The sequence below is a fragment of the Atractosteus spatula genome, chromosome 7, assembly GCF_055471065.1.
Source record: "Atractosteus spatula isolate fAtrSpa1 chromosome 7, fAtrSpa1.hap1, whole genome shotgun sequence".
In the NCBI taxonomy this organism is placed as follows: Eukaryota; Metazoa; Chordata; class Actinopteri; order Semionotiformes; family Lepisosteidae; genus Atractosteus; species Atractosteus spatula.
Window position 1 is genome coordinate 61,019,534 of NC_142712.1, and position 27,896 is coordinate 61,047,429.

General features: G+C 41.5%; 1 protein-coding gene across 1 annotated transcript; it reads right to left on the reverse strand.

The window, feature by feature from the left end:
- Positions 1–693: 693 nt before the first annotated feature.
- LOC148831561 (cysteine repeat modular protein 2) lies at positions 694–27,684 on the reverse strand. Its single transcript, XM_088922323.1, has 16 exons — positions 27,501–27,684; positions 22,427–22,630; positions 21,667–21,735; positions 21,156–21,198; positions 17,766–17,911; positions 14,998–15,192; positions 13,829–13,915; positions 13,278–13,476; positions 12,576–12,799; positions 11,590–11,832; positions 10,462–10,707; positions 9,549–9,744; positions 8,554–8,759; positions 7,449–7,549; positions 2,515–2,686; positions 694–1,091 (listed from the first exon to the last, which is right to left on the reverse strand). The coding sequence occupies exons 1-16, from the start codon at positions 27,682–27,684 to the stop codon at positions 694–696; spliced, it is 2,913 nt and encodes a 970-aa protein (XP_088778449.1).
- Positions 27,685–27,896: the final 212 nt, after the last annotated feature.

A 27,896-nucleotide genomic window follows, 5' to 3' on the forward strand; every position in this document is an offset into this window, starting at 1 on the left:
TGGGTTAATCCGGCTGTTTAGGGCCATCTAAAATCATAACCTAAGTAATTAATTCACCATATACCAATCTACTCTTTTTTCAGGTACGCTATTTAAAAGAAGTCATTTTCTTAAACTTTGAAGTAGGTTCTAGATTGTCAGCTACAGTAGGTCTTAGATAGTTTTATTAATGTGAGGCACAATGACAGTAAACTAAATTAACCATTGCAATGTATTTTTGTCAAATTCATATAAATTGTTCCACTTAAGTTAAGTACAATTTACAGTACAGCTACTCCATTCTGGTCACAAATAGAAGAAACAATTCTAGCATTGGTTTTGAAGGAGTTAAAAATACCATTAATAATTTCAAGGTGTATGTCAGAGGTTTTGATGTTGTTTTTAGAATGGAATTATATAGAATCTAAAGCCTATTCCGAATTTGTCACCTGAAGCTTTAAAACGGAAGTCAGACCTCTTCAAAGAGACAGAAAGTGTTTCTGAAAGGAGACATTCTTCCACTCTTTGTATATGCATTCTTTCTTTAGTTTCATGAAAAAATACAAAACAAGAAGAACACGTTTTTATCAATTCTTCCAAGTAGAAAAAATGGAATAGCTTTCCACAAGAATAACTTAGGAATCTGTTCCTATCACTCATTCAGTTGAAAACTGTTTTCAGGTTGTTGATGCCCCTTGTTGTAGACACCACATCCTACGGTTTGTTTAAACAAGTGTTCTCATCCTCACATTCCTCTCCCTGTCCCTCCTGGGCCTTGATCAAGTTGAAGCGGCGGTACACTGTGCCGTCCCTACTGCTGTAAACCACGTCAGTCTCATCTCCGCTGTCCTCGGGCTCCGGGACACCGTGGGTCATGGTGTAGGGCGATGGCCTGACATTGGCACTGCCACTCAATCTCTCGTAGCTCCGTTTCCAGCATAGCCTCTTCCTCGCCCTAGCCTGGAACAGCGCAAACAGCGCCAGGACCGCGACCAGCGCCAGCATCGCCGCGGCGGGCAGCGCAGCGGAGACGTGGCTGAGCACCGCGGGCTCTGTGCTCCCCAACACCTGCCTTTCCCCCGACACCGGGTGAGCAGCTTCTACACACAGTGCTGGCAAAGAGAGCAGAACAGATTGTGACGTTGCACGTGTTCAGACAAAGTGTGAGATTTTGGAGACGTTAGCAGTAGCTCTTTTGCTAGCACAACCTCTTCCTCGCCCTGACCTGCAACAGCATGAATTTTACTTAACTGGTTCTGTTTTTTACCGCTCTGCTCCTGCTGTACTCTCATCTACTGTCTCCTCTCATTGTGTATTTTCATTGTGCATATCTTGTGTATTTTTTTGTTGTTGTCAGTCCGTAAAGCGCTTTGAGAAGCCACCTTTAAAGGTGCAATATAAAATAAAGTTTATTATTATTATTATGCCTGCAGCCATATCACCCTGCAGCTCTCAAGTGTCTGCCCATTGAAGCTAAGCAGGGTTGAGCCTGGTCAGTATCTGGATGGGGGACCTCCTGGGAAGCTATGGTTGCTGCTGGAAGAGGTGTTAGTGGGACCAGTGGGGGGTGCCCACCCTGTGGTCTGTGTGGGTCCTAATACCCCAGTATGGTGGCGGGGACACTATACTGTAGTGGGCGCTGTCTTTCAGATGAGACGTTAAACCGAGGTCCTGACTCAGTGGTCATTAAAGATCCCTGGGCATCTTTTCGAGAAGGCCTCCACATTGTCCCCCTTATGACTGGCTTGCACTTGCCCTGCGATGGACTGGCGCCCCGTCCAGGGTGTACCCTGCCTTGCGCTCGTTGCTTGCCTGGTAGGCTCCGGCTTCCCGCAACACCATGTGGTATGAAGCGGTTTGGCAAGTGACATTATTATTATAACAGAAGATCTGACTAAAGAACAGTTCTCGAAGTGCTGTGTCCTAAGTATCTGTGTCTGTTCACTCAACAGTGATATTTAGATCAAGTTTCTGTTTCACTGGTTGCAATCCTTGTCTGAAAAGCTAATCTAATATTCAGGTTGAAAGTCGTAGTGAATCACAAAATTTAAGAATAAGAACTTTTGTATTTATATTAAAATCTTTTTTTTAAATGAGAATGTTTTTGTGTGATTGTGACTTAAATGACCCACACAGGTTTCTCCTGACGTAGCTTTAAATGTTTATATATACAGTATATAAATAATCGCATGGGACTAAAGGACTATAACACTGCATTACTATCAGTTTTTAGCTTGTCAGGTTGGTGAACCTCAACTAAAAAAAAGAAAAGAAAATTTGTAATGCCGATAAAGGGGAACTATCTTAGCCAGCTTGTGAAAGAAATATTGGAAATCTATTGGAAATGAAGCTGTTCCAAAATAGTTTGAAACTTTGAAATTGCTGTCAGATTGTAGAGGAAATATGTGTCAAGTATCATATGTATCATAATATGTATCAAGCTTCAATTCACCTTATTTTCACTAGATTTTCTTATGAATAGATCACTCGTTGTTCTATGCCACTCCCTGCTGATAACATTGAAGGCCTTGGTACCTGAATTGACAGTGCAGTGGCAGCAGCCCGTGTTGTTGTGTTCAGACTCACAGCACCTGGAACACCGGTTTTCCAGCGGGTGTAGAGCAAAGTTAGGCTTGCATGTCAGACACTGATCAGGGCCAGGACCTGCACAATGTCTGCAGGAGCTGTCACATAACTTGCAGAGCTCCTAGGAGAGAGATGAGATAAACTCCATTCTTCTGCAGTTAAAGGCATAGAGCACCGTACTCATTTGAGAGCTACTGGAGTACACTAGGGGGAAAGAACTGCATGGAAAAAAGCCACAGTTTTGCTTTGCGGTACTTTATAATGGTCATATGTACTTAGCTTACTGATCATAGGGAGGCAGTCTTAGTGGAACTAGTATGGTCCAAACTATCAGCCTTTTGAAATGTAATGATTACTATTGCTTTGGGTTAACAGTGAAGCACAGTATGGTAGAAGAACACTTTGACTCAAAAACAAACCCCATTCCAATGGCAGTGGTGGGAGTGAAACTCTGAGTAATCTTTGAGTGAGGCCCCGAAGGAGTCAGGGACATACATATTTTTTTATATTTCATTTGACAAGCAGAAGGCATGAAGAAGGTGGTGTGTTAGGCCTGCAGGTAAGGAAAAATTAAATACTGGGATGATACAGTTGGAATTTTGCAACATAAATCAACAAGAAGTCATTGTTCTGTTTATATATGGTTATACTGCATAATGCAGGCATCTGGAAGGTAACCAATGCTGCAATTATGACAGGTGCTTTCCTAGGATGGGCTGTAGTAATGTTTGACAAATAAAATATTATTTGATCACGTACAATGCTGTCTCTTCAGTTTCATTTTAGACACATCTTGAAACATTTTTAATCATTTACCATTTCTGAGCAACGTCTTTTTGTTTCGTGGCCACGTGGTGCACTATGGTTAAATGGGGTAATTGGTGGCACAGTGGTGCAGAGGCTGGCACTGCTGCCCTTCAACACTGAGGTCTGCGTGGCGTCTGTATGATCTCCCTGTGTTTGCATGGGTTTCCTCCCACAGTCCAAAGACATACTGTACTAGTCGGCCCTGGTGTGAGTGTGTGTGTCTCTATGTCTGCCCTGCGATGGACTGGCATCCCTTCCAGGGAGTATCCTGCCTTGCACCCTTTGCTTCCTGGGATAGGCGCCAGCTCCCCACAACCCTGAATCGGATAAAGTGATTAGAAAATGGATGGATAGCAAAGTTTCCCAGAGAAGAGATGTCGGACAAAATCATAATTGTTTGGCTAAGTTACACTATAGAGTTAACTGTAGTGGGTTTATTGTAGTCAACTACTGCCTTTGTGTGAATGGGATTCAGGCCAGGTACTAAGGGAATGCTACAGAACTCAGAAGGATAAAAAATCTTTTGTTTTTTGTTTGTTGAGTGTTTGGTTTGCGAATGTTAAGTTAGGTGTAGTACATGATCTGGGCTATTCTCCACTTGCTTTTGACTTTTTTGAATGAGCTCCTTTTACTCTCAAAGAATCATGTCTGCGCTTTTTTTCTTTGCAGCCAGCGATGCGTCACTTCATGGAACAAACATGATCTCTCTTGTGTCCTGGAGAAAGGGAACAGTGTTTCCTGGTTTGAATGAAGCTTTTTGTTTTTCGAATTATCAAGGTGCAGAGCTCATGGTCAAAACTTTAGACTAATTATCTGAACAGTTAGTACTGCCTTTTTTCCTTCAGAGAGTATTGGTGGAGTAGAGAAGGATCATTAACATGTGTGTTCTAGTAGAACAGAAGAAGAGAGAGTGAAGCATAAGCATTTGCTAGCAGTCTCATAGGGCAAAACAACTCAAAATGCCCACCTCCCCACTTTTAACAGGTAGAGAAGTGGGGGGAGAGGTCAGGAAAATAGTCTTGGCAGTCCAGCTTTGGGAGGGAGGGGAGGCGCTACAATATTATTTCTATATTTAGGCATGTTCTATGTTCTTAAATTCTAATTTAATATGCTATTTTCTTGTCTAGGTGTTTTTTTAACATTCATACCATCTACAGTCTAACAAACTGCTGGCAAATGAAGAAAATATGATTGCCTTTCCTCCTGAACAGCTAAATAATTTGAGTAGGTCAAAATATCTAGATAAGTAGTTATAGATTTATTTATTTAAATTACTAATAAAAAGCTACAGTTTCCTTGGTAGGGTGGCAGAGGCTTGGCCTGAGGTAACTACACACTCAACAGGATAACACCCACTAACCTAGCCAGTTTTTATTTGGAAGGTGGGAGGAAATAACAGCTCCTGGAAAAAACTCACACCGACAAGAGGGAGCATGAAACCTCACATATAGGATGCACCAGTCCAGAATTAACTGCAGGACCCAAGTGCTGTGAGCAGCAGGGCCAACTAACGCGCCACTATAATTACGCTATTATCAAAGTAGAATTTAAATATGTTATTTATTACAGGACAATGGTAACTCTTCTAAAACATGGCTTCTCTCTATTTACGCCCTATTTTATTATTCCCCTCAAACCCTGGTATAAACAATAGAGGAATTTCCCCTATAATCTCTTTCTATTTTCACTGCAAATTTATGTAATATCGACTTGAATTTATCATGTTCTTCCCCGGAGCTGTCAAATTATAATTCCCCTTATCTAACGATTTCTTTTGTACTTTACTTGTGTAACCTGTGTGTAAAGTTTTTAAAAAGACCAATCCACGCAAGGCTCCTGGCCCTGATGCTATCCCTGGCCGTGTTCTGAAGGCATGTGCAGACCAGCTGGCAGATGTCTTCTCGGACATATTCAATCTCTCTCTAGCTCAGTCTATAGTTTCTTCCTGCTTTAAGAAAACCACCATTGTCCCTGTTCCTAAGAAACGCAGAGTCAGCTGCCTAAATGACTACCGCCCTGTTGCACTCACATCAGTTATCATGGAGTGCTTCGAGCGGTTGGTCAAAGCATACATCACCTCCTCACTGCCTGACACCCTAGACCCACTGCAATTTGTGTATCACCAGAACAGGTCAACAGAAGATGCTGCCGTTTTGATTGTTTGAGACTCATTTTTTTTGGTTTGAGGAAAAAATTCAAATTTGATGATGGTAGTGTCACGATCGTTACTCCTCCTCTTAAGGGCGCTCCAGCCCTTCCTCGTTCTGTCCCATTCCCCACACCTGTTCCTTATTCCAGCCCCTCTTTAGTTCCACCTTTAAAGCCAGACGCAGGCGTTTGCTCAGGGCTTCTGATTGATTTCCGCGTCGTGAGAGCCCGGGGTCCTGCCGCGTCTGGCTCCGTTATGGTTTTAGTTCCCTGTTCCTGATTCCCTGCCCCGCCAGTCCCGACCCGGTTCTGGTTTTAACTTCGGATGGATCCCCTGGTCTTGGACTAAACCTCCCATCTTGGATTCCCCCTCTGGATTTACCCTTGGATTGTTCGCCCTGGATTCACTCCCCCCGGACACCTGCACTCCTCGGACACGCCCCCTGTCTCCTGACCCTTCTCTTGCATGACTATTTTCCCAATTGTATCCTCACATTCCGGATCGTGTCGTCCGCATAGCCCCCGGCAAGAACTGTTCGTGACAGGGAGGGCTTCTGAGACACCCTGCAAGAATGTACATTTGAAACCCTAGCTAGGGTTAGGGTTAGCATGATTAGCATGTTTGATTGTGTCGCCAGGCATAACTCAAACTCCATCATTAAGTTTGCGGACGATACAACAGTCATCGGCCTGATCACAGATGGTGAGGAGTCTGCATACAGGGAGGAGGTTGAAACCCTGGCACAATGGTGCTAGGAGAACAACCTCTCTCTGAACATCAGTAAGACTAAGGAGATGATTGTGGACTATAGGAAACACCAGGGAGGAGATCACACACCTATCTACATCAATGGGACTGCAGTGGAGAGGGTCAGCAGTTTTAAGTTCCTGGGAGTTAACATCTCAGAGGACTTAACCTGGACCCACCACACCAACATTGTGTTGAAAACAGCACGGCAGCGCCTATTCTTTCACCGTAGGCTAAAGAAGTTCGGCATGCCACCACATATCCAGGCCAACTTCTACAGGTGCACTATTGAGAGCATCCTGACTGGTTGCATCACTGCCTGGTATGGGAACTGCTCTGCCTGGGATCGCAAAGTGCTGCAGAGGGTGGTGAAGTCAGCGCAGCTCATTACCGGCTGTGAGCTACCAAGCGTCCAGGATATCTACTCAGCTAGATGTCTGAAGAAGGCCAGGTCCATTCTCAAGGACCCCAGTCATCCCAGTCACAAACTGTTTTCCCCCCTACCGTCCAGTTAACGGTACCAAAGCATTCGGTCCAAGTCCAACAGACTATGAAACAGCTTCTACCTCCAGGCAATAAGACTGCTAAATAGCCAACATGCACCTCCTTTAGCAAATCACCTGTAATTGCTACATGGACACACAGTTTTCACTGTATTCAGCATAACTGCACTACTTGTATACAGTATATTGCATACACCATGGACACATAGCACATAGACACATAAAAGCTCTACTCATATTGAGTTTTATTAATTTAAAAAAACATAACCTCAATTTTGTGTATTTTGTGATTTTTTGTTTTTGTGTTTTTGTGAATTTTGTGATTTTTGTGATTCTTGTGAAAAGACATTTCATTGCCAGCAACTACTGCTGCATGCCATATTGTTGTGCATTTGATAAATAAACTTTGATTTGATTTGATACTTACAGAACGTGTCATTATCAAAACAGGAACCAAAACTATGTATTAGGATATATGCTGTATATACACGTTAGAGAAAGTAGGGTATTAGAAATTATAAAAGGCTGGGAGCAACACTGAGGTTCATAATACAGTAGTTCTTTATACTGTTGTTTACTCAGCTACGAAGAGCAGGTACAAACAGTGAATTCTGGTGCCATTGTACATATTTCTTCTAGTGCTGTACCAACCATAGTGTTTGACTGCTGCTACTTACATCCTCAGAGAAGTAACGTTTCTCCTCACAGCGAGGGTAACAGATCCCATTCTGCAGGGTGCTCCCCCAGTCACAGGTGAGACACCCCTGAGGCGTTGAGTCTGCAACATTAACGCAACTCTCAGGGGTTGTTTCCCAGACTCTGATTAGCAACAGTCCTAGCCTGATTACCCCCAAATCAGCATTGGGTACTTTAGTATTAATTATAATAGAGCATTTGAAAAAAGAATGGTCAGAGCAAACGTTTTAAGTGGTTGTTTTTTAACATAGATAAGTGAAAACCCAGGGGAAAAAAAGTAGTATTTAATTAATTAACCACAGATTTCATTTAGTCATGTCTTGAAAGTAGCCAGGGCCAGGGTATAAGCTTCAACAACATGGCCAGGCAGCTTGTGCTATACCCCCATAACATTTTCCCTAAGGAGTGCCTCTTGCTCCCAGTCTGGAATGGACTTCCACACAGTTTCTGCCTGTGTCCTCTGGTTTGTGTTTCACTGTGTATTCTGAAAACATCTGCTGAGTTGACTTTGTTAATGCCTTTGAGGATCTTGAAACAAGTCATACTCTTAAATTGTAAAAAACATTTAGTTCCTTCAGCCTCTCAGTGTAGGACATTATGTGGACAGATTCCAGATGCAAATTGATTTTTTTAACATGGTCACTACAATTGTATGCAATATATTAAAAGAGGACTTGCTAGTGCATAATTTAACAAACATCCCATGATTTAAATTCTATAGACATATCAGTTTGCGTGAAGCGATGTAGATGATGTAAATAATGAAAATAACTTCAGGCTCAGCTCTTCAGGCTCAGCATTTACCATTTTGTATTTATTATTCTTATTACCCGCATGGAATACGCATTCTGGTATATTTACACTGTGAGGTGTTTTTCTTCTCTTTAAATTCATCTGCCTCTTCTTGAATTTCATTTGCTGCTACTATAGTGCTTGTTTTAGTACTGTATGCAAACCTGACTAGACCAACCAGACCACAATCTACATCCTTCATACTGTATAAATGTTCCTAGTGCAGATCTCTGCAATTTTCTCATCAGTCTTGCTCAAATGGCCTAGGGTGTTAGTAACAGACAACATTATTACCTTTACAGGTTTTACAGCTGGTGTGGCACTGTTTGCACTGGTAGTTCTGCTGGTAGAATCGCTGAGGACAGTGCTCCACACACAGCTTAGTGCCGTCCAGCTCCAGCAGGTGAGGGGGGCAGGCCAGGCAGGCCTGGGCCCCAGGGCCTGCACACACTCTGCACGAGCTGTCACATTTCTCACACTGAGTCTTCCCACGGTAGTATCTGCAATCAACAGGGAGAAACGACTGCAGAAGTGTGCAGATAACCTCATCACACATTGCAATGTCCAAGAGTGCATATTGTAGGGGGATACATTTGATCACGCAGCACTTTTGAGGTAGAGAACAAATACCAGGTGAGAAGTGATCGATATTCATTGTTGACTATGTTGTGATTTTGTGTAGCATAAGGAAGCAATTTTCGACGTCTATTTTCCGTATTTGTAAATGCATCAAGGATGTAAGCTACAATCAAGATTGTGGCTGGTAGCCTTTTCTCTGCAGGTTTTATGTGTTTAATTCTGTTGTTACAGATTTGTGTGCTGGCTTGGTTCTGTCTTCACTGGCCTGGAATTTCCAGCACATACTGTGCTTGGGTGGGGTGTAAAACAAAGCAGGATCTGGAAAGGGTGGATACTGTGACTATTGATGTATACTTAGGTGTGGACAACCTGCTAGTTGCACTATTGACTTTACAAAAACAGTACAGGAAACAGTAAAGGAATTTAAAGTTTACATTAAGAATTAATGACATGCAAGAACTTTTTCATCACACCTTTTATCTTGTTAAGCTGTAGGTATCTGAGCTATTGACCTACACTCAAGTTAAAGTGGACCAATGAGTCACACTTATTCTCAATTGCTGGATGAGGACTACAAGTTCACACAACCTATCTTTTTAATAAGTAGTTATTTATGGCATTGCACTAAAATTACTGGTTAGATTCATTTCTTCAAAATTTCTTACGCAGCCTTTGAGAGCATAAAAAAGCCTTAACCTATTTTTTCTTACCCTGTGGGACAATGGGAGATACAGAGGTGCAGGAATTTGAAATAACCTGATGAACAAGTGATACAGTCCTTAGCGGAGGCTCCGGTGCAGGTGGTACACACACGGTCACAGATGGCACAGAAGCCCAGTTCTATGCCATCTGCCTCCTCGGTGGACTTGAAGGAGCCCTCAGGACAATCTTTCAGACAAGTGCCATCTACAGCAAACAGAGCCACATGTTAGAAATGCCTGTTTTCTGCACATGGTGTTCAAATTCCTATAGCCTGTACCGATTTTGCATTTAAGTATTACTTCTTTTTTATGGTATTGGAATGGAGCAATGACCTCTCTCTGCAATGAAACAAAAAGCATTAAGAAAACAAATGGTAAAAGGAAGTAGTTAAGAAAACTCCTGCCTCATTTAAGTTTTTGGATTGTTTTTTCATGGTGTGTTGTCAGGTGGGACAAACCAGTATTATCACACAAGAACAGGATTTCCTTGATAAATAGTACAATAAAAGAGTAGTTAAGCATGAGTATACTTCAAAGGAACAAATAAAAGGCTTGAAGAAGGTTCACACCCGAAGAACGCTCCACAGCCAAAACGTTGTGTACCTTCTCTTCTCTTTTCAGCATGGAATAAACCGTTACTTGTACCTTGATATTGAGAGACCTCTAGATTATAATAAATAAATAACAACTTCACGGTTCCCCAAACATAGCATTTCAGTACTATACACAAGCAAACATTGTCAAGTGAGGGATGGGCCAATTAGGGAAAAAATAGCACAAATTAACCTTTTTATCTATCTATTTTGTATCTAGTATTTCCTTGGATGTAGCATTGAACTATGTTGAACATGTTTCCTATGTGCTAAACAAATTGGACAGCCAGCTACAAGGACACAGACGGGATCCGAGAAGGTGTTCTTACTGTACAAGTAATTGGGCACAGCACAGGTCTGGCAGTCACTTGCAGCAGGCCCTACACAGGATTCACACTGGTGGTGACAAGCCATGCAGGAGACCTGGTTTTCATGAAGAAATGTTTTGGGTGGGCAGTTGGAGTCACTGGTGATGCCACACATTCGGGTGTTTGGATCCAGGGCCAGGCCTTTCTTACACTTGGTGCAATCTGTGGGCTCAGGGCCAGTACAGCTCACACAGGTCTGGTCACACTCTGAAAGATGTAGGGCACACAGCAATTGTACATTTATTTCTGTAATAAAGCAAAACTGCCTTTGATATTATCTGCAAGAGGTTAAAGGTTGTCATCTTTAACATTGCATTGGAAACCAGTTCAAAGAAAGAAAACATACAGATGATCTAGTGCCTTTGAACTCACAACTAATGCACAGAATCAAGGGGAAAACACATGTCATTGTTACACAGCTAGTCTGAACAGCTAAAGTAGAGACAGATGCACCTCTATTTCCTACTCATAAAACTGAACTCTGTAGGGCTGGACTTCTTACTTCTGTCATTGTGGGGCTATATTCATTCTCTTTGAGCATTATAATCCCTTTTTACTCTGCCTTGCAAGTGGGTTTACTGAAAAAGGCTTTCATCCGAGAGCAGGTGGAGCTCTGTGATCACGGGTTCGAGCCTGGGTCATGTCACTGACTGTGACCAGGGTTCCCCAAGTCTTGCTGTATAATTGGCTGAGAACTACCAAAGGTACTGTGGGATTACTTGACCAGGATTCTCCTGGCTGTGACACAGCGCCCCCTGTGGCCTCCAAGGTGCTTGCAGCCACGTAGTGCTGTTGTTGAGAGACATGCTTCTCCTCCAATTGGCTCTGACCCTCCGAATGGGGCTATGGTGCCTGTGGTGTGTTAAATGACAACTGTCTCGAAGGTGGGCAGGTTGGAGGGGTCTTCCTACACCTCCTCATTCTCCCCTGTGTGTGACTGTGGGGCTTATGTCTGCGATCCAGGGAATGAAAAACACAATTGGCTAATATAACATTGGGTGGGTCTTAACAAACATTATTAGCAGCTCTTTTAAAAAATAAATGTACATTTTGTCCACCAATTAAGTGCGAGTCCTTCGCTACTCTTACCTTGGCATTCATAGGCTGACATCTTGTAATATGTTCCTGGAGGACATTCCTCAGAGCACTGGCCTTCATACAGTTTGGGGGACTCAGGAGAGCAGCTCTCGCAGTCGTCAGGCAGAGGCCCTGAGCAGGAAGCACAGGTGGGGTGGCAGGGAGTGCACTTCCCCTGGTCGAGGTCCTCAAAGTATCCCTCAGGACAGTTAGCCTTGCAGACACCATCGAGAAGCAGGTACAAGAAACCGCATTCTATGGAGGAGGGTTTGAAGGAGTTTGTCAGAAAGAATTCTCACTTGGCAGAACGAGCTGCAGCCCTACGGTGAGGCACAAATGTGCAATCTTCCTGAGGCCGTAGCCTCATAGAGTTCATTTACTGGACACCGCCGCCAGGCCTGCTTACCCCCCAGATTAACACAGTCAGATCGTCACTGTCGCTGCTCACTGCTACACTTCACAGGTCAAAGGCTCACAAACTAATGCAAGATTAATTAATAACATTTTAAATAGGCAGGCCTTTCAAGAACCCCTTGGGAAAATATTAAAACATAAAAGAGAAATGGCCTTAAAGGACCAAAAAAAAAAAGAAGACACCATATGAAATTCTTCAAAGTCAAACCAGAACATAGAGTTTCTGTCGCAGTGATCCATGAATACAAATGGGAGCTCAGACTGCAAGCTGAGGGACAGGCTATACTGTTAGTTAGTTAGTACTAGGAGGAGTGCTGATGCCTGCATGCTGTTTCCAGGAGTAACATAACCAAAAAAAGACAATTACTAACTAGAAAATATAGGGGTTCTGCCACAATTCCGTTCTGCAGATTTTTAGGCCATTAACTTAAGAAAAATATGCTTTCCTGTAGGAGCAGTGAGCTGTAATGAGGTTCTGGAGTCCCACAAAGAATACCAAGAACCTGGTTGACGAAAAGCACAAGAGGGATCTCTTAAAAGCCCGGCGCCAGCAAGGAGAAACTGTCTGCGAAGCCAGGGCTTACTGATGCATGTGGAGGAGTCAGTGCACACATCACAGTGGGCCGAGCAGCGCCGGCAGGTCCTGTCTCCAGCAGGGTAGCTCTTGATGGAGCAGTTAGCTCTGCATTGCCCGTTTTCCAGGTACAGCCCTTCTCCACATGACAGGCACTGGTATTTATTTTCATCACAGGTGAGGCAAAGGGCATCACAGGCTTCACATGTGCCCTCCGTACTTTCAAAGTAACCTCTGAAACAAGACGATGGAGAAAGCTACTGCAAACACACCACATGATGAATTACATTCATTCATATATTTTATATAAATGAATACACAGAATAAGAGTTCTGCTTACAAAAGATTCTTTACACTTATATAGCACTTTTCTGGACATTCTGCTCAAAGCGCTTTTACAGGTAGTGGGAATCCCCTCCACCACCACCAGTGTGCAGCCCCACCTGGACGATGCGACGGCAGCCATAGTGCACCAGTACACTCCCCACACACCAGCTCTCAGTGGGGATGAGAACAGAGTGATGAAGCCAGTTCAGAGACAGGGATTATAAGGAGGCCATGACTGGTAAAGAACAAGGGGTAATTTAGCTGGGACACTGGGGTTAACACCCCTACTCCTTTTGAGAATGCCATGGGATTTTTAATAACCACGGTGAGTCAGGACCTCAGTTTTATGCGTCATCTGATGGAAGATGTCATCTGAAGAACTTACTCTGGGCAATTTGACCAGCACGTCCCTTCGTGAAGGAATAGCCTGTATTTGCCCTTCTTGCAGCTCACACACTTGTCTCTGGTTGCCTCACACCTCTCACAGGTGGGGGAGCACTCTTCACACAGCTGGGTCTCGGGACTGGCGAAGTAGCCCGAGGGGCAGTGTTCCACACAGGAGCCCTCCTGGTCCAGGAGCCAGCCTGCAAACACAGAGCACGTGCAGGACGCGGAGGAAGGAATGGGTGAAGCTAGTGTACTGCAAGCAGGGTCTGTTATTTTCGACAGTGAAGGAAACCAGAGATCATTTCTCACGTGTTCTCTGGGACTAAAGTCTTGCGTGTGTGTGCCCTGTGATGAGACCGGTGTCCTGTGCAGGAAGATGTCTCACTCGCTCCCTATACCTTCTGGTGAAGCTTTGGCCCACTGTGACCATCACCAAGAATGAGCAGGTTAGTGGTCATGAATGGATGGCGGTACTGACACAAACCTCATTTGCGCATGGACTACAAATGGCATTACTGATTCAGTAGTTTAGGAAACATAAGCACAGACCTGTAAAACATGAAGAGCAGTCCAGAGACTGAGGCCCAAAGCACGTCTTGCAGGACACATCACAGGTATAGCACTTGTTGTCAGACACTGGGCCGTAATACAAAGCAATCATTAGACACCCTCATTTGCAAGAATCACAAATGTTATCAACATACAGGTCAGTCAGTTGTCCTCTCGAGTACACACTGTTATCAATTTTTTTGTCTCTATTTCTATGCAGTTTTTATTTTCAATCTGAAAATGTCAATGAACAACGGTTAATTAAAAACATAGGTAAATCTATATGTACAGTAAGCCGTGCATTCTTTCACTGAAGCCATTGGTTTTGAAAAAGAAAAAAGGGAACATAGTTCCTGTTTATCCAGCAGAGGGCAGTATCGAACTAAGGGAAATTGCTTGCGCTCCAGCGAATGGAGTTCAGTGAAAAGCCTTCGCTGTAAGGAACGCAAGAAAACAGTATTCAGATATATCCGCACTTATTTTATGATGATTGAACTGTCTGAATAGAGACTAACCATGAAATAGAGATTATAAGTAAACCAAACAGTGAAAAGTCAATTTTATTATTACTGCTGGGGATTTTCTTTTTAAACTTGTGCCTTGAAGTTTTATTATTGTAGCACCCAGGGGCTTCTGGTCTGTTTATATTTTGTAAATATAATCAGGTGTAACAGGACTGATATTCTCACGCTGCTTGCCTCGGGAAAAACTAGACATTTTGTTCTAGGGCAGTGTTCCTAGTGGTTGCCATTCCCCACAACAACAGGGAGAGTGAGTGTGGTTCACTGAAGTCCTCTATTTCAAATGGAAGCGTACAGCCACATAAATAAATCCTGAATCTATGGAAGTCTACTTAACAAATACTTTGTTTGCTTCATGCTACAGTAGGTGCAGTTTCATATCATGAAAGGGAAAACAATGGAAGTTGTTCCTTTACTGGTAGGTCCTAGATAAATGTTAGTAAATTTGTATTTATTAACTTTACTTATTCCTGTCATGCTCGCAGAATGGCATTGGTGTTTAAGGGCTCTTGGACCTTGGCTTTATTGCACAATGCCAGCAAAAGTGAACCTGGCTGCACTTCTCTGTAGATTCCACAAGACCCCTTGTCTATTAAAAATAAGAAAAATAAATGAAGCATAAAACTGTGTCAGTGCTGGCCTGCTTACCATCAAAATACTGTCCCTCCAGGCAGCTGACAGTAGGACACTGGCCGTACAGAGGAAGATTCCCATCAGAGCACATATCACAGTCCCTCGCCAGAGGGCCATGGCAGGACTGGCAGGAGTTGTGACAGGCCTCACAGCGCCAGCTGTTTGTGTCGCCGTAGGTGCCATCAGGGCATTGCTTTACACAGTCTCCCCCTGTGGGCAAGACATATTGCAGGGCATGACGATGATTTCCTATAGTGCCATACAAAGACACAACACTCCTGATACCCTTTTTACCTACCCCCCTGGGCAGATCACAACAGACTTCAAGTCAAAACGCATGCGATTCAGGCATACCACTTAGATGTGTTTTCAATAACTCTCTCAGAAATAAATCACGAAACCAATGAGATGAGTCACCTCACACAGCTGTGCTGGATACTCCTGACCTCCGACTGCTGAACAGCTAGCTTGTATATGAAAGGTTCTTGCCATACAAGAAGTAGATGCGGATGACGATAGCCTCCAGCTGTTACAAAACTTCACAATATTCAGTTCTGTGTTATTGCTACCATCATCCTGCTCAGACAGATTTATACCAGGTTACTTTGAAAAATATAATTTTTCTGTCCCATCATGTACTTGGTTATTCTCATACACTTTTTGGGCTTTTTGTAACCAAATAGCAAAGCTGGCAAATTCTTCTGTGCCACTACCGCAAATCAGGCCTTAACGGAGAAAACCTAAACAGGTCCTCAATATGAATAAAAAGGAAATGCGTGGTTCTGGTCAGTTTTTCAATGTACATCTTGTAACTCAAAAGAGAATCAAAACGCTCAGTGTAAGAAACAGGGATGAAACATTTGCTTCAAGCAAATTACACGGAGGTCTGAAAGGCAGCCTGTGTGTATTAGATTGTTTCTGTGATGTCCTTGCAGTTGGTGTAAGCAAGGCAGTTTCTTTTTGCATTCCTTACAGCAACTCAGCCATGAAATTGTGACCCAAATCATTTGGAACTGGATCTCAAACAAGGACTTGCTTTTAAGAGCTTGTCTGAGAGGGAAAGAGAGGAGGAGGTTTCTCAAACCAGTGAACTGGAAAAATCACTGCCCTCTCAGAAATTAACAGATACCTCTATCTGTTAACAAAAAATGCATATAAGATGTAGATTTTTAAATTTGCTGACTGTTTTTTCCTTTTCAAATGTTTACTCTTGTTATGATTAAGTGTACACAAGAAATGCTTGACAGTTCCTTCCTAGATAATCAAAGTTTTCTTCTTAATTAGTTTGTGATTCTAGTTGAAGATTGGCAACCATACATGAAACAAAGAGATTAATGGTTTAGAGCTTCTTCTTTATGGATATACGTATTATGGCATCTCAAGAGTATAACATCCTCTTATCTCTAACCATTATTTTCTTGTGTGGGGGCAGTAGTGTCCAATGCAGAAAAAAACCTATAAACGATCAAATATCCTATGGGAAATTAAATCTAAAACTAATTACATTATCATGTACCAGATATTGCCAGTGGAAAGTGTAGCCCTAGTTGGTTTTGAGTGCAGTGAAATGTATACTCCAACTTTTAAGAAACGACTGGTCACAAAATGTTTCCTTGCGAAAAAGAAAACACGCAGAACGCAATTTAAACATTGTTATAGTAGACTCCCAACAAGACAACTTCATTTCCTTTTTTAAATACATAACATCATGTTATCAGTACGTGCAAACAGGCTCTTAGGAGTCCTACAAACACCACAGCCATTATTTGCATTTTTCCACTTTGCATAACCTATAGTTTCATGATGCTTCTAAAACACTGATTTGCTATCCAAATAAAAAGCTATTGCAAAATGGAATAAGTGGGTATTTCTGTTCTAGTGAGGTAAAATGTTCATTTAAAGATCTGTTAGAGCTCCATCTAACAATCTAAGAGAAACTTTCCATTTCAACACCCCTGTAAAAACATAATCAATGAAGAACTCCAGTGAAGGAGCCTTGCAGGATATTATGGCTGATGGTGACATTCTTGCCGTCTTACAGGAGACATATAGGCATCTTGTGGTGCTACGGTGAGGCTTTCTCGCCAGGCAATATCGAGTGTTAAACAGACGTACTGCTGTGTACAGTAAATCACTTGGAGACTTTCTATTATTCAGCGCAAAACAATGGACAAAAAGGGACTAGACATCCCTATCTCAGGCTCCAGCTCAGCTGCTGGTTTATTATATGTTACCCCAACTGAGGTACTGAACCTGTTGTTCAAACCCCACTCCTGTTATAAGTAGTTAAGCAGCAGCAGGTATACAGCTTCCCACCTTGACAATGTAAGTGGCTTTGGGCAGAGAGGCCTAATTATCGTGGTCCAAACAAATCTATTGCACCATCTTAACAGATCATTGGAAGATCTCAGTGGAGCAGTTTCTCTGACTTGGCTTGATACATTTTTTCAACTGATTACTGCTCTTGTTTCATACTTAATAATAATTGTAGAGGACTCGGCTTAATTTGCACTCTTCAAGGAATACCAAGATAAAGATCTTTCATTTTTTCATGCTAGCTCAGGCCTTTCGGCTCTGGAATATGCCCATTTAGTCTTAAAACTTTGTCTGAGGCATTTATATCCTTCCGATGATGAAAACCTAGAAATGCTGTGTCTGTTGTGCATGTGATGAGAGTCACATAAGCCGACAGCGGGTACGACACAGAAGTTTTCCCATTACAAGACCATTTGGCTTTATTGCACCATGAGCTAGTACAGATGGCTACAAGGTAATGATCTTACCAGAAAGGAAATGACCAGCCTGGCAGGACAGACAGAGGGTTTCACTCATGCAGTCAGTGCAGGGGACAGGGCAGCTGAAGCACATACTTCTCCCAGTATCCTCGTAGGTCTTCTGAGGACAGCTGCGACGACACTGGTGTCTATACCTGGAGAAGGACAGGTATGGCTTGAAATCAATTTGTAATCAAGTCCAATAAGCCATGATATCTAAATAACAAAATATGGTATAGTGTTAGCTAACGCTGGATCTTCTTGAACAGATGTACTACACATATTGTCAGCTTATGTTGAGCTGAAGAGAAAATGAACTGAAGTCATTCAGTGGAATTACATGGATATGTCCTATGTATGTTGCAAGCATCAGTGTAGTGTTATTCTGATCTGTTTGCTTTGGCTTGAGGAAAAACAGAAAGGGAAGAATAAACAGGTTCTTTATAAATGTAAAATGTGACTACACTCATACAGGAGTCAAATGTTTGGTTGTGATTGAATCTTAGTTTTTGTAAACAGGGTTCCGCTTAATGGATGTGTTTGTTCTCAGATCAAAGAACTAATGAAGAGAATCATATTTTATGGGTCAATTGATGCAAGGACAAAGAATGGGATCTATGGCCCTAGGTTGGCCAGCTGTACAGTCCTTACAATAGGACATGGGGGAAACAGGTAATCAGAGAGCCTAAGACACACCCATCATGTAAAGTACAGCCTGCAGCACTGAAGAAATCTGTAGGCTGGAGACAATAGCCGAAAGTCACTCAAAAGCACACCTGCTGCATTGTTCAGATGTCCTCAGAGTAGGAGGGCTTATGTAAGAAACACTGTATGTTCCTTTAATAATAAACACATAAATTTAACCCAATGTACTTATTATTCTACTAATAATTGGAATGTAGTTTTAAATCCACAGATACATGTCAGTTATAGTATGTTATATAGTTATATAGTTACAGTTACAGTACCCCCTTGTAGGTAACGTAAGAACGTAAGACTTTTCTAAATATGTAATCCTGAATTGCAATGTTAGTCTTCTGGCATTGATAACAGAGTACTCTGTACAGGCTTCAGGATTTTAATAGTAAGTGATGTGCATATAATAGTTTGCTAAAGGCTCAGGTGAAAAATGGATTAGACAGACTAGGCATGACGACATTCTAGAGCACAGCACTGATGGCCTTTAAATACTGGAATAATTCACAAACATTACCAGATATTCCCCACCTCGTGCCACGACACTGAATCTCTGTGCCGAGTTGCTCGGCTAAAAAGCACGGAGGCTGTTCACCACAGCTGCACATCCCCCTCAAAGCCAGAACTCTGCCGACAGCTGTAGGCCAGGCTCTGTTCGCAAAGCCTAGGCATCTTTCCTTCCTCACAGTGTTAGTCTTACAGGAACAACCCCCCAGTGATCAAACTAGCCCCTCGTACAAGGGGCAGCAAAGGCCGTCATTCTGCTCAAAACAGAACTGTTTGTAATTTTCTTTGAAAAAATGAAGCCTATTTTTTACATTTCAAAAACAAAATGATTCTGGTAACATTTTGTGTTCAAGAGATACAACCGTTTTAACTCTGGTCTTTCTCAGCACACACTTAATTTGAAAGGGTACAACACAAACAGCTCATGTTCAAACTGCAGCCGGTTTTGCACTATTGTGTTTCTGCTGCTACAGGATTGCTCCTGGGATTCTCCAGTTAGGCTCCACAGACATTAGGGCAACTGCCAAAACTGTTACAAACATTTGTAAAGGGCTTTCAAGATCCATGCATCCATGTTTGTTTGGTAAACTCTGATAACAAATAGTATCATCACTACAGAATGCTAAAATCACATGCTTAATGAGTGCTGAATAAATTAAAATACAATTATACAATTGTATCCTTTTTTTTATATCAGAGCTTTAACTTAATGTATTTGGCCACTGCACTTAGCCACCTTTTGATCTCAGAATGACAGGGCACAAACATGTATTGATGGATGTGACTTAAAAAATTTATTTCAACCTTTATAAAGAGGAACACTGTTAGGCTTTGTATCCAATGCAAAGCATCTCCTTATAAGACTTCTCCTTTACTAAGCCTATGGTTTCAAAAAACATCACTCACCTGTAGGTAACCTGATCAAGCAGAATGAGGGGAGTCTGAGGCACAGGGGAGAAAAGAACAATGGCCTGTCTGTCCTAAACTGAGGTAATGTAGGTTCACTGTGAAGGGACTAAACCACACTAAAGAGCATGACAACCTCCAAGCACACATTCCCAGTTGCTGCCCTATCAGCTGTCCTTAAAGGGCCACACTCCCTTGATGGAGCCTCCTGTCAGGAATCCCCCCAACTTACCTCCATCACCCGTAAGGTACATTAGACAATATCTATGATGGATTCAACTGGTTTAACAAATCTGTTCTTTTGGTTCGGCTGTTTAGTTTTTCCCACACATTATAAAAAGCAAAAATCCGTGCCTCATTATTGGACTGCAGCAACGTCGGTGGGATTTTGCTTCTAAATGAACACTTATGTATCACAGAACAGCGGATGCTCTGCATACCGGAATCTACTGCCAAATTCCTTAAGCCTTTTCAAGGCTTCGCAACCACACTGAGGTGGACTGTTAGCACTTGACAACTGTGTGTTGTCAAGCTGTGTCACAACCCAAATAAAGCATCTAACAAATCCCACTTTTGAAAATGTAATCTGGCTTGCTCACCATGAAGGAGAAGGTCTGTTGAGAGGTTTCTCTCCTTTGCAATCCCATGATGGAGGGACCAATGCATGGAACAGACAACACTAATTTAATTAAACTCATATTAATTATAGGAAGCCATTTTCAAGTAGTGGAATATAGTGAAAAGACTGCATGTCTAACACTATCCCACACCTAAAGAAGTCTTGTGAACCACTGAGGTATGGTGGTTAGCATTGCTGAAACCCTGGGCTCAATTCTCGACCTGTGGTGCTATCTGCATGGACGTTACACGTTCTCCCTGTGTTTGCATGGGGTTTCACTGGGTGCTCTGGTTTTCCTTCCGCAGTCCAAAGAGAAACAGGTCTGTTATTTGGCTTTTGGGAAAACTGGCCCCAGTGTGTCTGTGTCACTGTGTGCCCTGCAATGGACTGGTGTCCTGTCCAGGGGGCACACTTCCTCACCAGGTTAGGCTACCCAATAACCCTGGATTGGCTGAAGTGGTTAGACAATGAATGGACGGAGGTTCTGGACTGGATATCACCAGATTCATTTAATCATTTTAGGTGGTTTCCCAGTTTTCTTCCAACCACCTGATTCCCTCACAGCAAAGAATGAAAATCACCAGTCAGAACTCCTCTTTCTGGGAAAGAGCAATATCAGTTTGCTACAGCACAGACATGGGAAAACATGCAAACGAGAGGGATGTACTCACAGAAAGAATCCTGCAGTACAGCTGCTGCAAAGCTCTGGGTCATCTGCATGGAACACAAAGAATGCTCAACGCCAAGTATGTTCATAAGATAAAGGTATTTTCAGTATCAAAATAAAACAAAACAAACGAGAATAGTTTCAACATTACTGAACTTCATGGGCAACAACATAACTTTTTTTTACAAAATCTTAATGGAAATTATTCCATTAAATATCTTAAATTGTGTCAGTTAAGGCCATTCACATTTTACTACTCCTAAGAACTTTTATTACTATGCGTTGCATAAGATTTATGAAAAAAACTGTTTGAAATGCTAAATTGTATTTATTTTTATTAAGACAGGGGAACAGCAAAAGAGGTACAAATATTTTTTTTATCTTAAAATGATACATTATTCTCCTCTTAGCATTTTTTTTAACTGTAGCAAATCGTTTTCAATGAGTTTAACCCTACTGTAATGCTCCCATCTTCACATATACAACAGGCATAGGGATTAACACCTATAATTAACCTGTTGAGCATTCTTTACATCCAGTCTCACAGTCCAGGCATTCTCCGGTTTCAGGATCTTGAACCTGGCCTGCAAGAAGAACAGACCCCTGAGCATCCAATCCACATTTTACACAGCAGTTTCAACTGCCTTTTACACTCCAGTATTAGTATGATACTTCTCAGTGTTGCATCTGTGGAATATGGAGGCACAAAAATAGTTGCTGCTTTCAGTTGTACAATGATAAAAAAAATTACATAAATGCAAAACTGTAGTACTCTTTGGTATCACAACCTTTAAACATGACAAATCAGAACTTTTTTATGTAATCAAATATTGTTAAAAATCTAAAACAGTGGATAAAATTTAAAAGTGTTGTCTAACAGACTGTCTGCATTTTTCTTTTCCTTGCTGACTGGCAAGATTATTTTACAGCTGGCAGTTTTCCCTCAGGGAACACTGTATAAGGTGCCTGACTGAAGTCTGCCTTTCATCTGAACCTTCATCTAACGTGTCAAGGCATCTGTAAAAGGTTACATTTCATCTTGAAATAAAAAAACCCAGAGGAATATTAAAGAAGGTTCAAGTGAAACAAGATCCATTCAGTTATAAGAGATTAACAAAACATTAAAACAGTCGTAATAGCCCAGTGATGACTTGATAATGTCTAATATGGATACATTTTGCACAGACCGAATCCCCATTTGCACCCTTGCCTTTCACTTTAATCAATGTTGCTCTTTATTTAGTCAGACTTCGGATGTGCCACACGTGACATTACCTTCTTCGCAGTCAGCCGTCTGACAGATTCCGTTCCGGAGCCTGTAATTCTCCTTGCACTTGGAGCAGATGGTGGCGTCTGTGCAGATCTCGCAGTTGGGCATGCAGGACTCGCAGGTGTACAGGTCGCGGTCTGGGTAGTACCCCCGGGGGCAGTGCAGCCGGCAGCGCCCGCGGTGCAGAAATCGCTCTAGTCCATCTTCATCTATTAAAACCACAAGTGCTGTTAATGGAAACCACCCCTTCCCCTGTGCCGCCGACTCCATTAACCGCAAGGAAGCCTGCCGGTAAATCTTTTCATTCCAATGCCAGTCCTTCAGGGAACTCCAATTAAAGATTCTTCCTGAGCAATGTAGAAATCTGGGCCAGGGATGTTTCACCACCATCTGAGTGTGCTACTCAGCCCCCCCCCCCCCAAGATTATTGAATAGGAAATGTTCACATTCACAAGTTCAAATCAAATCAAAGTTTATTTATCAAATGCACAACAGTACAGCGTGCAGCAGTAGTTGCTGGCAATGAAATGTCTTTAAGCAATTCAAGCAACTAATCATTACAGAGTACAGATTACAAATCCAGTAGGTACTCATTCATAAAGCATCCAGAATCACAGATTAAATCCACTGATCTTTAACTGCATTATGCAGCAAACAGATTCCCTCTGCAATTTCCTTCATAAACTCTAAATATGGATTTTAATTCATTTTAAAAAAGGAATTGATACGCATTGATCTGTTAATGACTCTTGTTACTTTTATGTGAAACAATATGTATCTATTCCTGTAAGAACAAATGATGCTTTAATTATAAAATGTAGAAGAAATATATTATTATTTACATACCCAGGGCAGTAGTGTTTATGGAAAATGAGGAGAAATTTATTTTATCTATAATAATTTCCACATCTTGAATAAACTGCTATGTCTGGACAAAAAACATCAATTTTCTTGGTCTTTATGGGTAATGATTTCTCCCTGAAATACTCAGTATATAAAGGGAACAGTCAGGTAGATATCCACTAGTATGCTTCTATTCAGCTGTGGCCTTACAGAATCAGGTTACTGACCTCATGCAGGGTGTAGGCTTTTAAAAAATGTTAACCAAAATAAAGAGAAGGCCAGCACCCAAAAAAAGACATCTGAACACAGAGAAATGAACACCATGCACTGTTTAAAAATATTTAGTATATATGTGAACAATTCATTTCAAACTGCATTGTACCATATAAACATGAATGATTGAGCTGTACCACATATGATCACATATGCACCTGAAAGCTTAAAAGGACTCCTGAAAAAGTTCATCATTACTTTCATTTCATCTTTGCGTCCTCGGTACATTATTCCAAATACTGTAACACCCTGCTGGCAGCCCATCGGTGCCCTGACAGAGGGATTTGAGATTTAGAAAGATGTATACAAGGGCAAACAAAAGCCAACCTGAGCTTTAGGGGTGTACCACGCTTTCCCCACACTGATGAATGTATTACCCCCCGCTGGCTGTAGGAGGAAATACTTGCAGCTCAAACTATAAGCCCGTGTGTTATTTTGTTGTCACATTGAGTAAACAGCTGAGTAAAGATGCCTACTGACCGAGGGAGGATTTTTAGAAACTGCCTCCTCCCCCAGGCTGCTGATGCCTGACACTTCACTAGGCCACGGCACAGACCAAGTGGCCAGGGGAGGGGAGTTCTTTGCACATGTAGATAAAACATTTCTACAGCAGCACAGGACCAACAAAGGAATGTTCTCACTCCAGAGAACTAAGAAAACTCAATCCAAAATGAAATTGATTGAAGAGATATCTTCTATACATTTAAAAATATATATATTTCCTATGCAGTTCTGTCCTGTTTGAACAAAATCTCCACACTCTAGGAATCAGGATGGATTACTTTATGTAGAAAAAAGGTTTTTTTCTGATCACTATCCAACTCCCCCCCCATTATAAAAAAGACTGAAACTTTAAAATGAATCCAGAAACCATGGAGCTGCCTTTATGCACACTTGGTTCAGTGTAAAAAAATGTTTTATTCTACATGTGTATCAGCTTTCTAAAGAAAGCATAAGGTCATACCACAGAGTTTCTGTAAATCCTGCCCACTACAGAACTCAAGCAATTCTTATAAACAAGAAAATTGCTCTCTTATGGTAAAGCATGCAAAGCATTTTCCTACTCATCCATTGTATGGTTTGTTTTTATTGATCACTTGCTATAAACCTATGTCAGATGGTCAGAATAAAAGAAGAACTCAAGGAGTTCTGCAAGGAGAAACCAAAATCTAAGCTCTATAACTCAGACCCACTTGGGGTCCTCTTCATTCCAAAGGTGTTTCTGGGGGTGCTTCCTGTTCTTTGGGGAGGGAGGATTGAGGGAGAGTTGTGCTACCCTGTTAAGGAGTATGAATAAGAATTCATTTAATCATTATTTTGACTCTCCTTTTTTGCTAAGCTGCAGCTCTGTAATTGTCATTCTTTCAAGACATTATTTAATGCTCTTTGAAATTCAATTTAGTCTCCATATCCATGAAGTCTCTATTTCGTCCTGGATTTTTTTTTCTTCTGCAGACTAAATTCTGCTAAACGTGTTAGCTGTTTAGAGCTGCTGCTTAGGAGAACAAAAAACAGAAAGCTGTCATGAAACAGGAATCTCAAATTCAGTAAAAGGCATTACCATGTGACAGCCTCCTCTTCAGCAGAGAACAAAACAAAGCAGGGTGCTTTTATTGTATTCCAATGCAGTTTCTATATTGGGATCAAGGGATGATAAACTAGGAAAAAACGTGTGTTTGAAAACTAATATTTCAGGGAAAAAAAATCTTTTGTTTGTGCCCCTACAACATTTGGATCAGATTTCTCAAATCTCCTGTGTAAATCCCAGCTAAAGCGTGCTGGGTTTCTAAATCTGGGCTCAAAAACGAACGCTATCGTGACCTGTACTACTGACAGATTAAAGTCAAAAGAGACAGATGCACAGTCTCTGGCATCAAACTGGATGGCCAATTTGGATGTGGTAACATCATACAGCATGCTTTTAACCCTTCAGCCAAAGAATTTACTTTTTTGGCAAGACACGAATTGTATCCAAAACTGATGAGATTTTTGTCGCTCAAGCTCAGAACACAGACTCATTTTGCATGTGGCAGCACAGTGGTGCATTAACGAGCAGAAACACAGTGATCAGATACATGCACATACAGGTTTCACAATGGGTTCTTTCTGCAGCTATTATCAGATTACAAGAGTACAGTATGGTCTTGAATGGATTTCTAAGTAGAAGGCAAAGAAATGGGCACTTCTGGTCCCACCTCCACACCATTGCTCTATGAGCACTTTTCTAAACCTGGTCCCTTAAAATTTGTTTTGAAACCTATGCCACAGTCACTCTCAGGTCTATCGGACATCAGAAAAAAAATGTAGGGAATTAAAGTTTTTGTACCACTTATGACGAGTGCAAAAGTATGTATTCTAAATATAATCGGCATTTACCACCTGTATGTCTTCTTACATCACTGATGTAATCATCCATAAAGATGAGTATACCCCCACTGATTATATTGCATATATCATACCTGAATTTTAGGTCACTTTTTAAAAACATTTTTAACATTTGTCAGCATCATTTAAGCAGATCCTTCATTTAAAAAAACATTTCTCTTTCTCAGAATGGTAAATGAAGGTGTGGGCACTATGCTGTCTGATTCCAGCAGCTGTGTGTGCAAGCTGGGATTCTGAGTTTACTCTGCATCTCTTTCATGTCGATTAAATCATGCCTTTGAACAGGGAGAGAGTTTTGTGTGAAAATGCCACATGGAGACCTAAATAACGGGTTGATACAATACTTTTCAGTTTGATTGTGAACAGATTTATGCAGGATTGAAATACTCTATTGTGTAACGTTAACTACTGTATGTAGAAAGGCTCCTAGTATCTTGGTCTTGTGTTTAATTTTTTGTTATTTTTGATACAGGTGAATTAATTAAGCTTACTAGATGCTTAATTGGTCCAACTGTCTGATCTTCTTTTTCTGCACTCAGGTATCAGTTACACAATTTATTTCCTTTATTAGGATTATTTCCAATAAATGCTGTCACAGAACTCTTTCAACTCGGTCTGAAAGGGTTGCTTTTCTATAGCTTTCAAAACAACTCAATGAATCAATCAAGAAAAGATGTACAGACACAGGTGGAAATGACACTGTGTCAAGCATTCATAATGGAAGCATTCTCTGTGTTGTACAGACCCACTGTTTAAATTCCATCTTCAAACAAACTAAAAATAAATTAGAGGAATTCTCAGACCCAGCATCTATGACAGGGTAAATCTTTCTTTCTTATGTTCCCTTACTATTCAAAAGAAGATACAGAGCTTTTAAAAGCAAACAATTCTGTTAAAAGCTAAATAAGCTTATTTTATCAAGAGCTCATTTGGAAGAAAAAAACAGGACACACAAGATTACCCAAGGATCAGACCTGGGAAACGTGTCTTTGGACATACTAATAGTGTTTCATCATTCTGGCGGAAAGTGTTCTCTGATGCAAGCCGTGTATAAACCGTTTTCTTTTCCCAAACGTGGTTGTGATTTATCCCAATAAATAAAAACTTTGCTGTCAATATTTTTTTTTTGCCTAATTACAAAACATAACTATCTTAATATTAATGATGCTCAAAGCAGTGATGAAAGTACGATTACAGGTTTCCAGTGTAGCTGGGAACTTTACAACATTAATCATGCAATTAGCTTAATTGGGCCACTTCACCGGTTTTCCCTGGTCTTCGGGTCCTACAGTTCTAAAGAGAGACACTGTCTCTCCAGGAGCAGGACAGGGGACCCCTAAACTGATACTCATACAAAACCACGCTGTAAAATGCATCACATCATGGGCTCCTAGAGAAGTATGAATCATTTTAATTATATCGCAGACGACTACAGAAATGTCAGAATTAATTGAAGAGCGTGAGTAAATCTAATGTTTTTCTCTTCTAATTTAAAAAAAACCCATGTTTTATTGTTATTGTTGTAATAACCACTGAAGTTAATTAAGCACGAATGAACAATTCAGAAAGTTCTCTTACCCACTCCACACACCGTGCACTCAAAGATCTCATGGCCAGAGCATTCCGTGCAGGTAGGATGGCAGCCGACACATTGGTGTTTCAAAGCGAATTGACCGCTGGGACAAGAGAGCAAGGAGGGCTTATTTGTTGCAAATCCGAAGAAAATCACGAAAAGAAAAGCTTGCAAAATATGAACCCCCATGTTTCCCCCCCCGCTTAGACAAAAGATCAAATCATCAAGAAAGAGACAGCAGAGTCAGGCTGATGCAGGTGAACATCACGGACAGGTCCCTCGGCTGCAGCACCAAAGAATCGATACAAGAACTAGTTCGACCAGTGTGTTTGCGGGGGTTGGGCAACTGAGACGCTGAATGACTAAATTGTTCGCTTTTAGAAATAATGCTGCTTATTCAA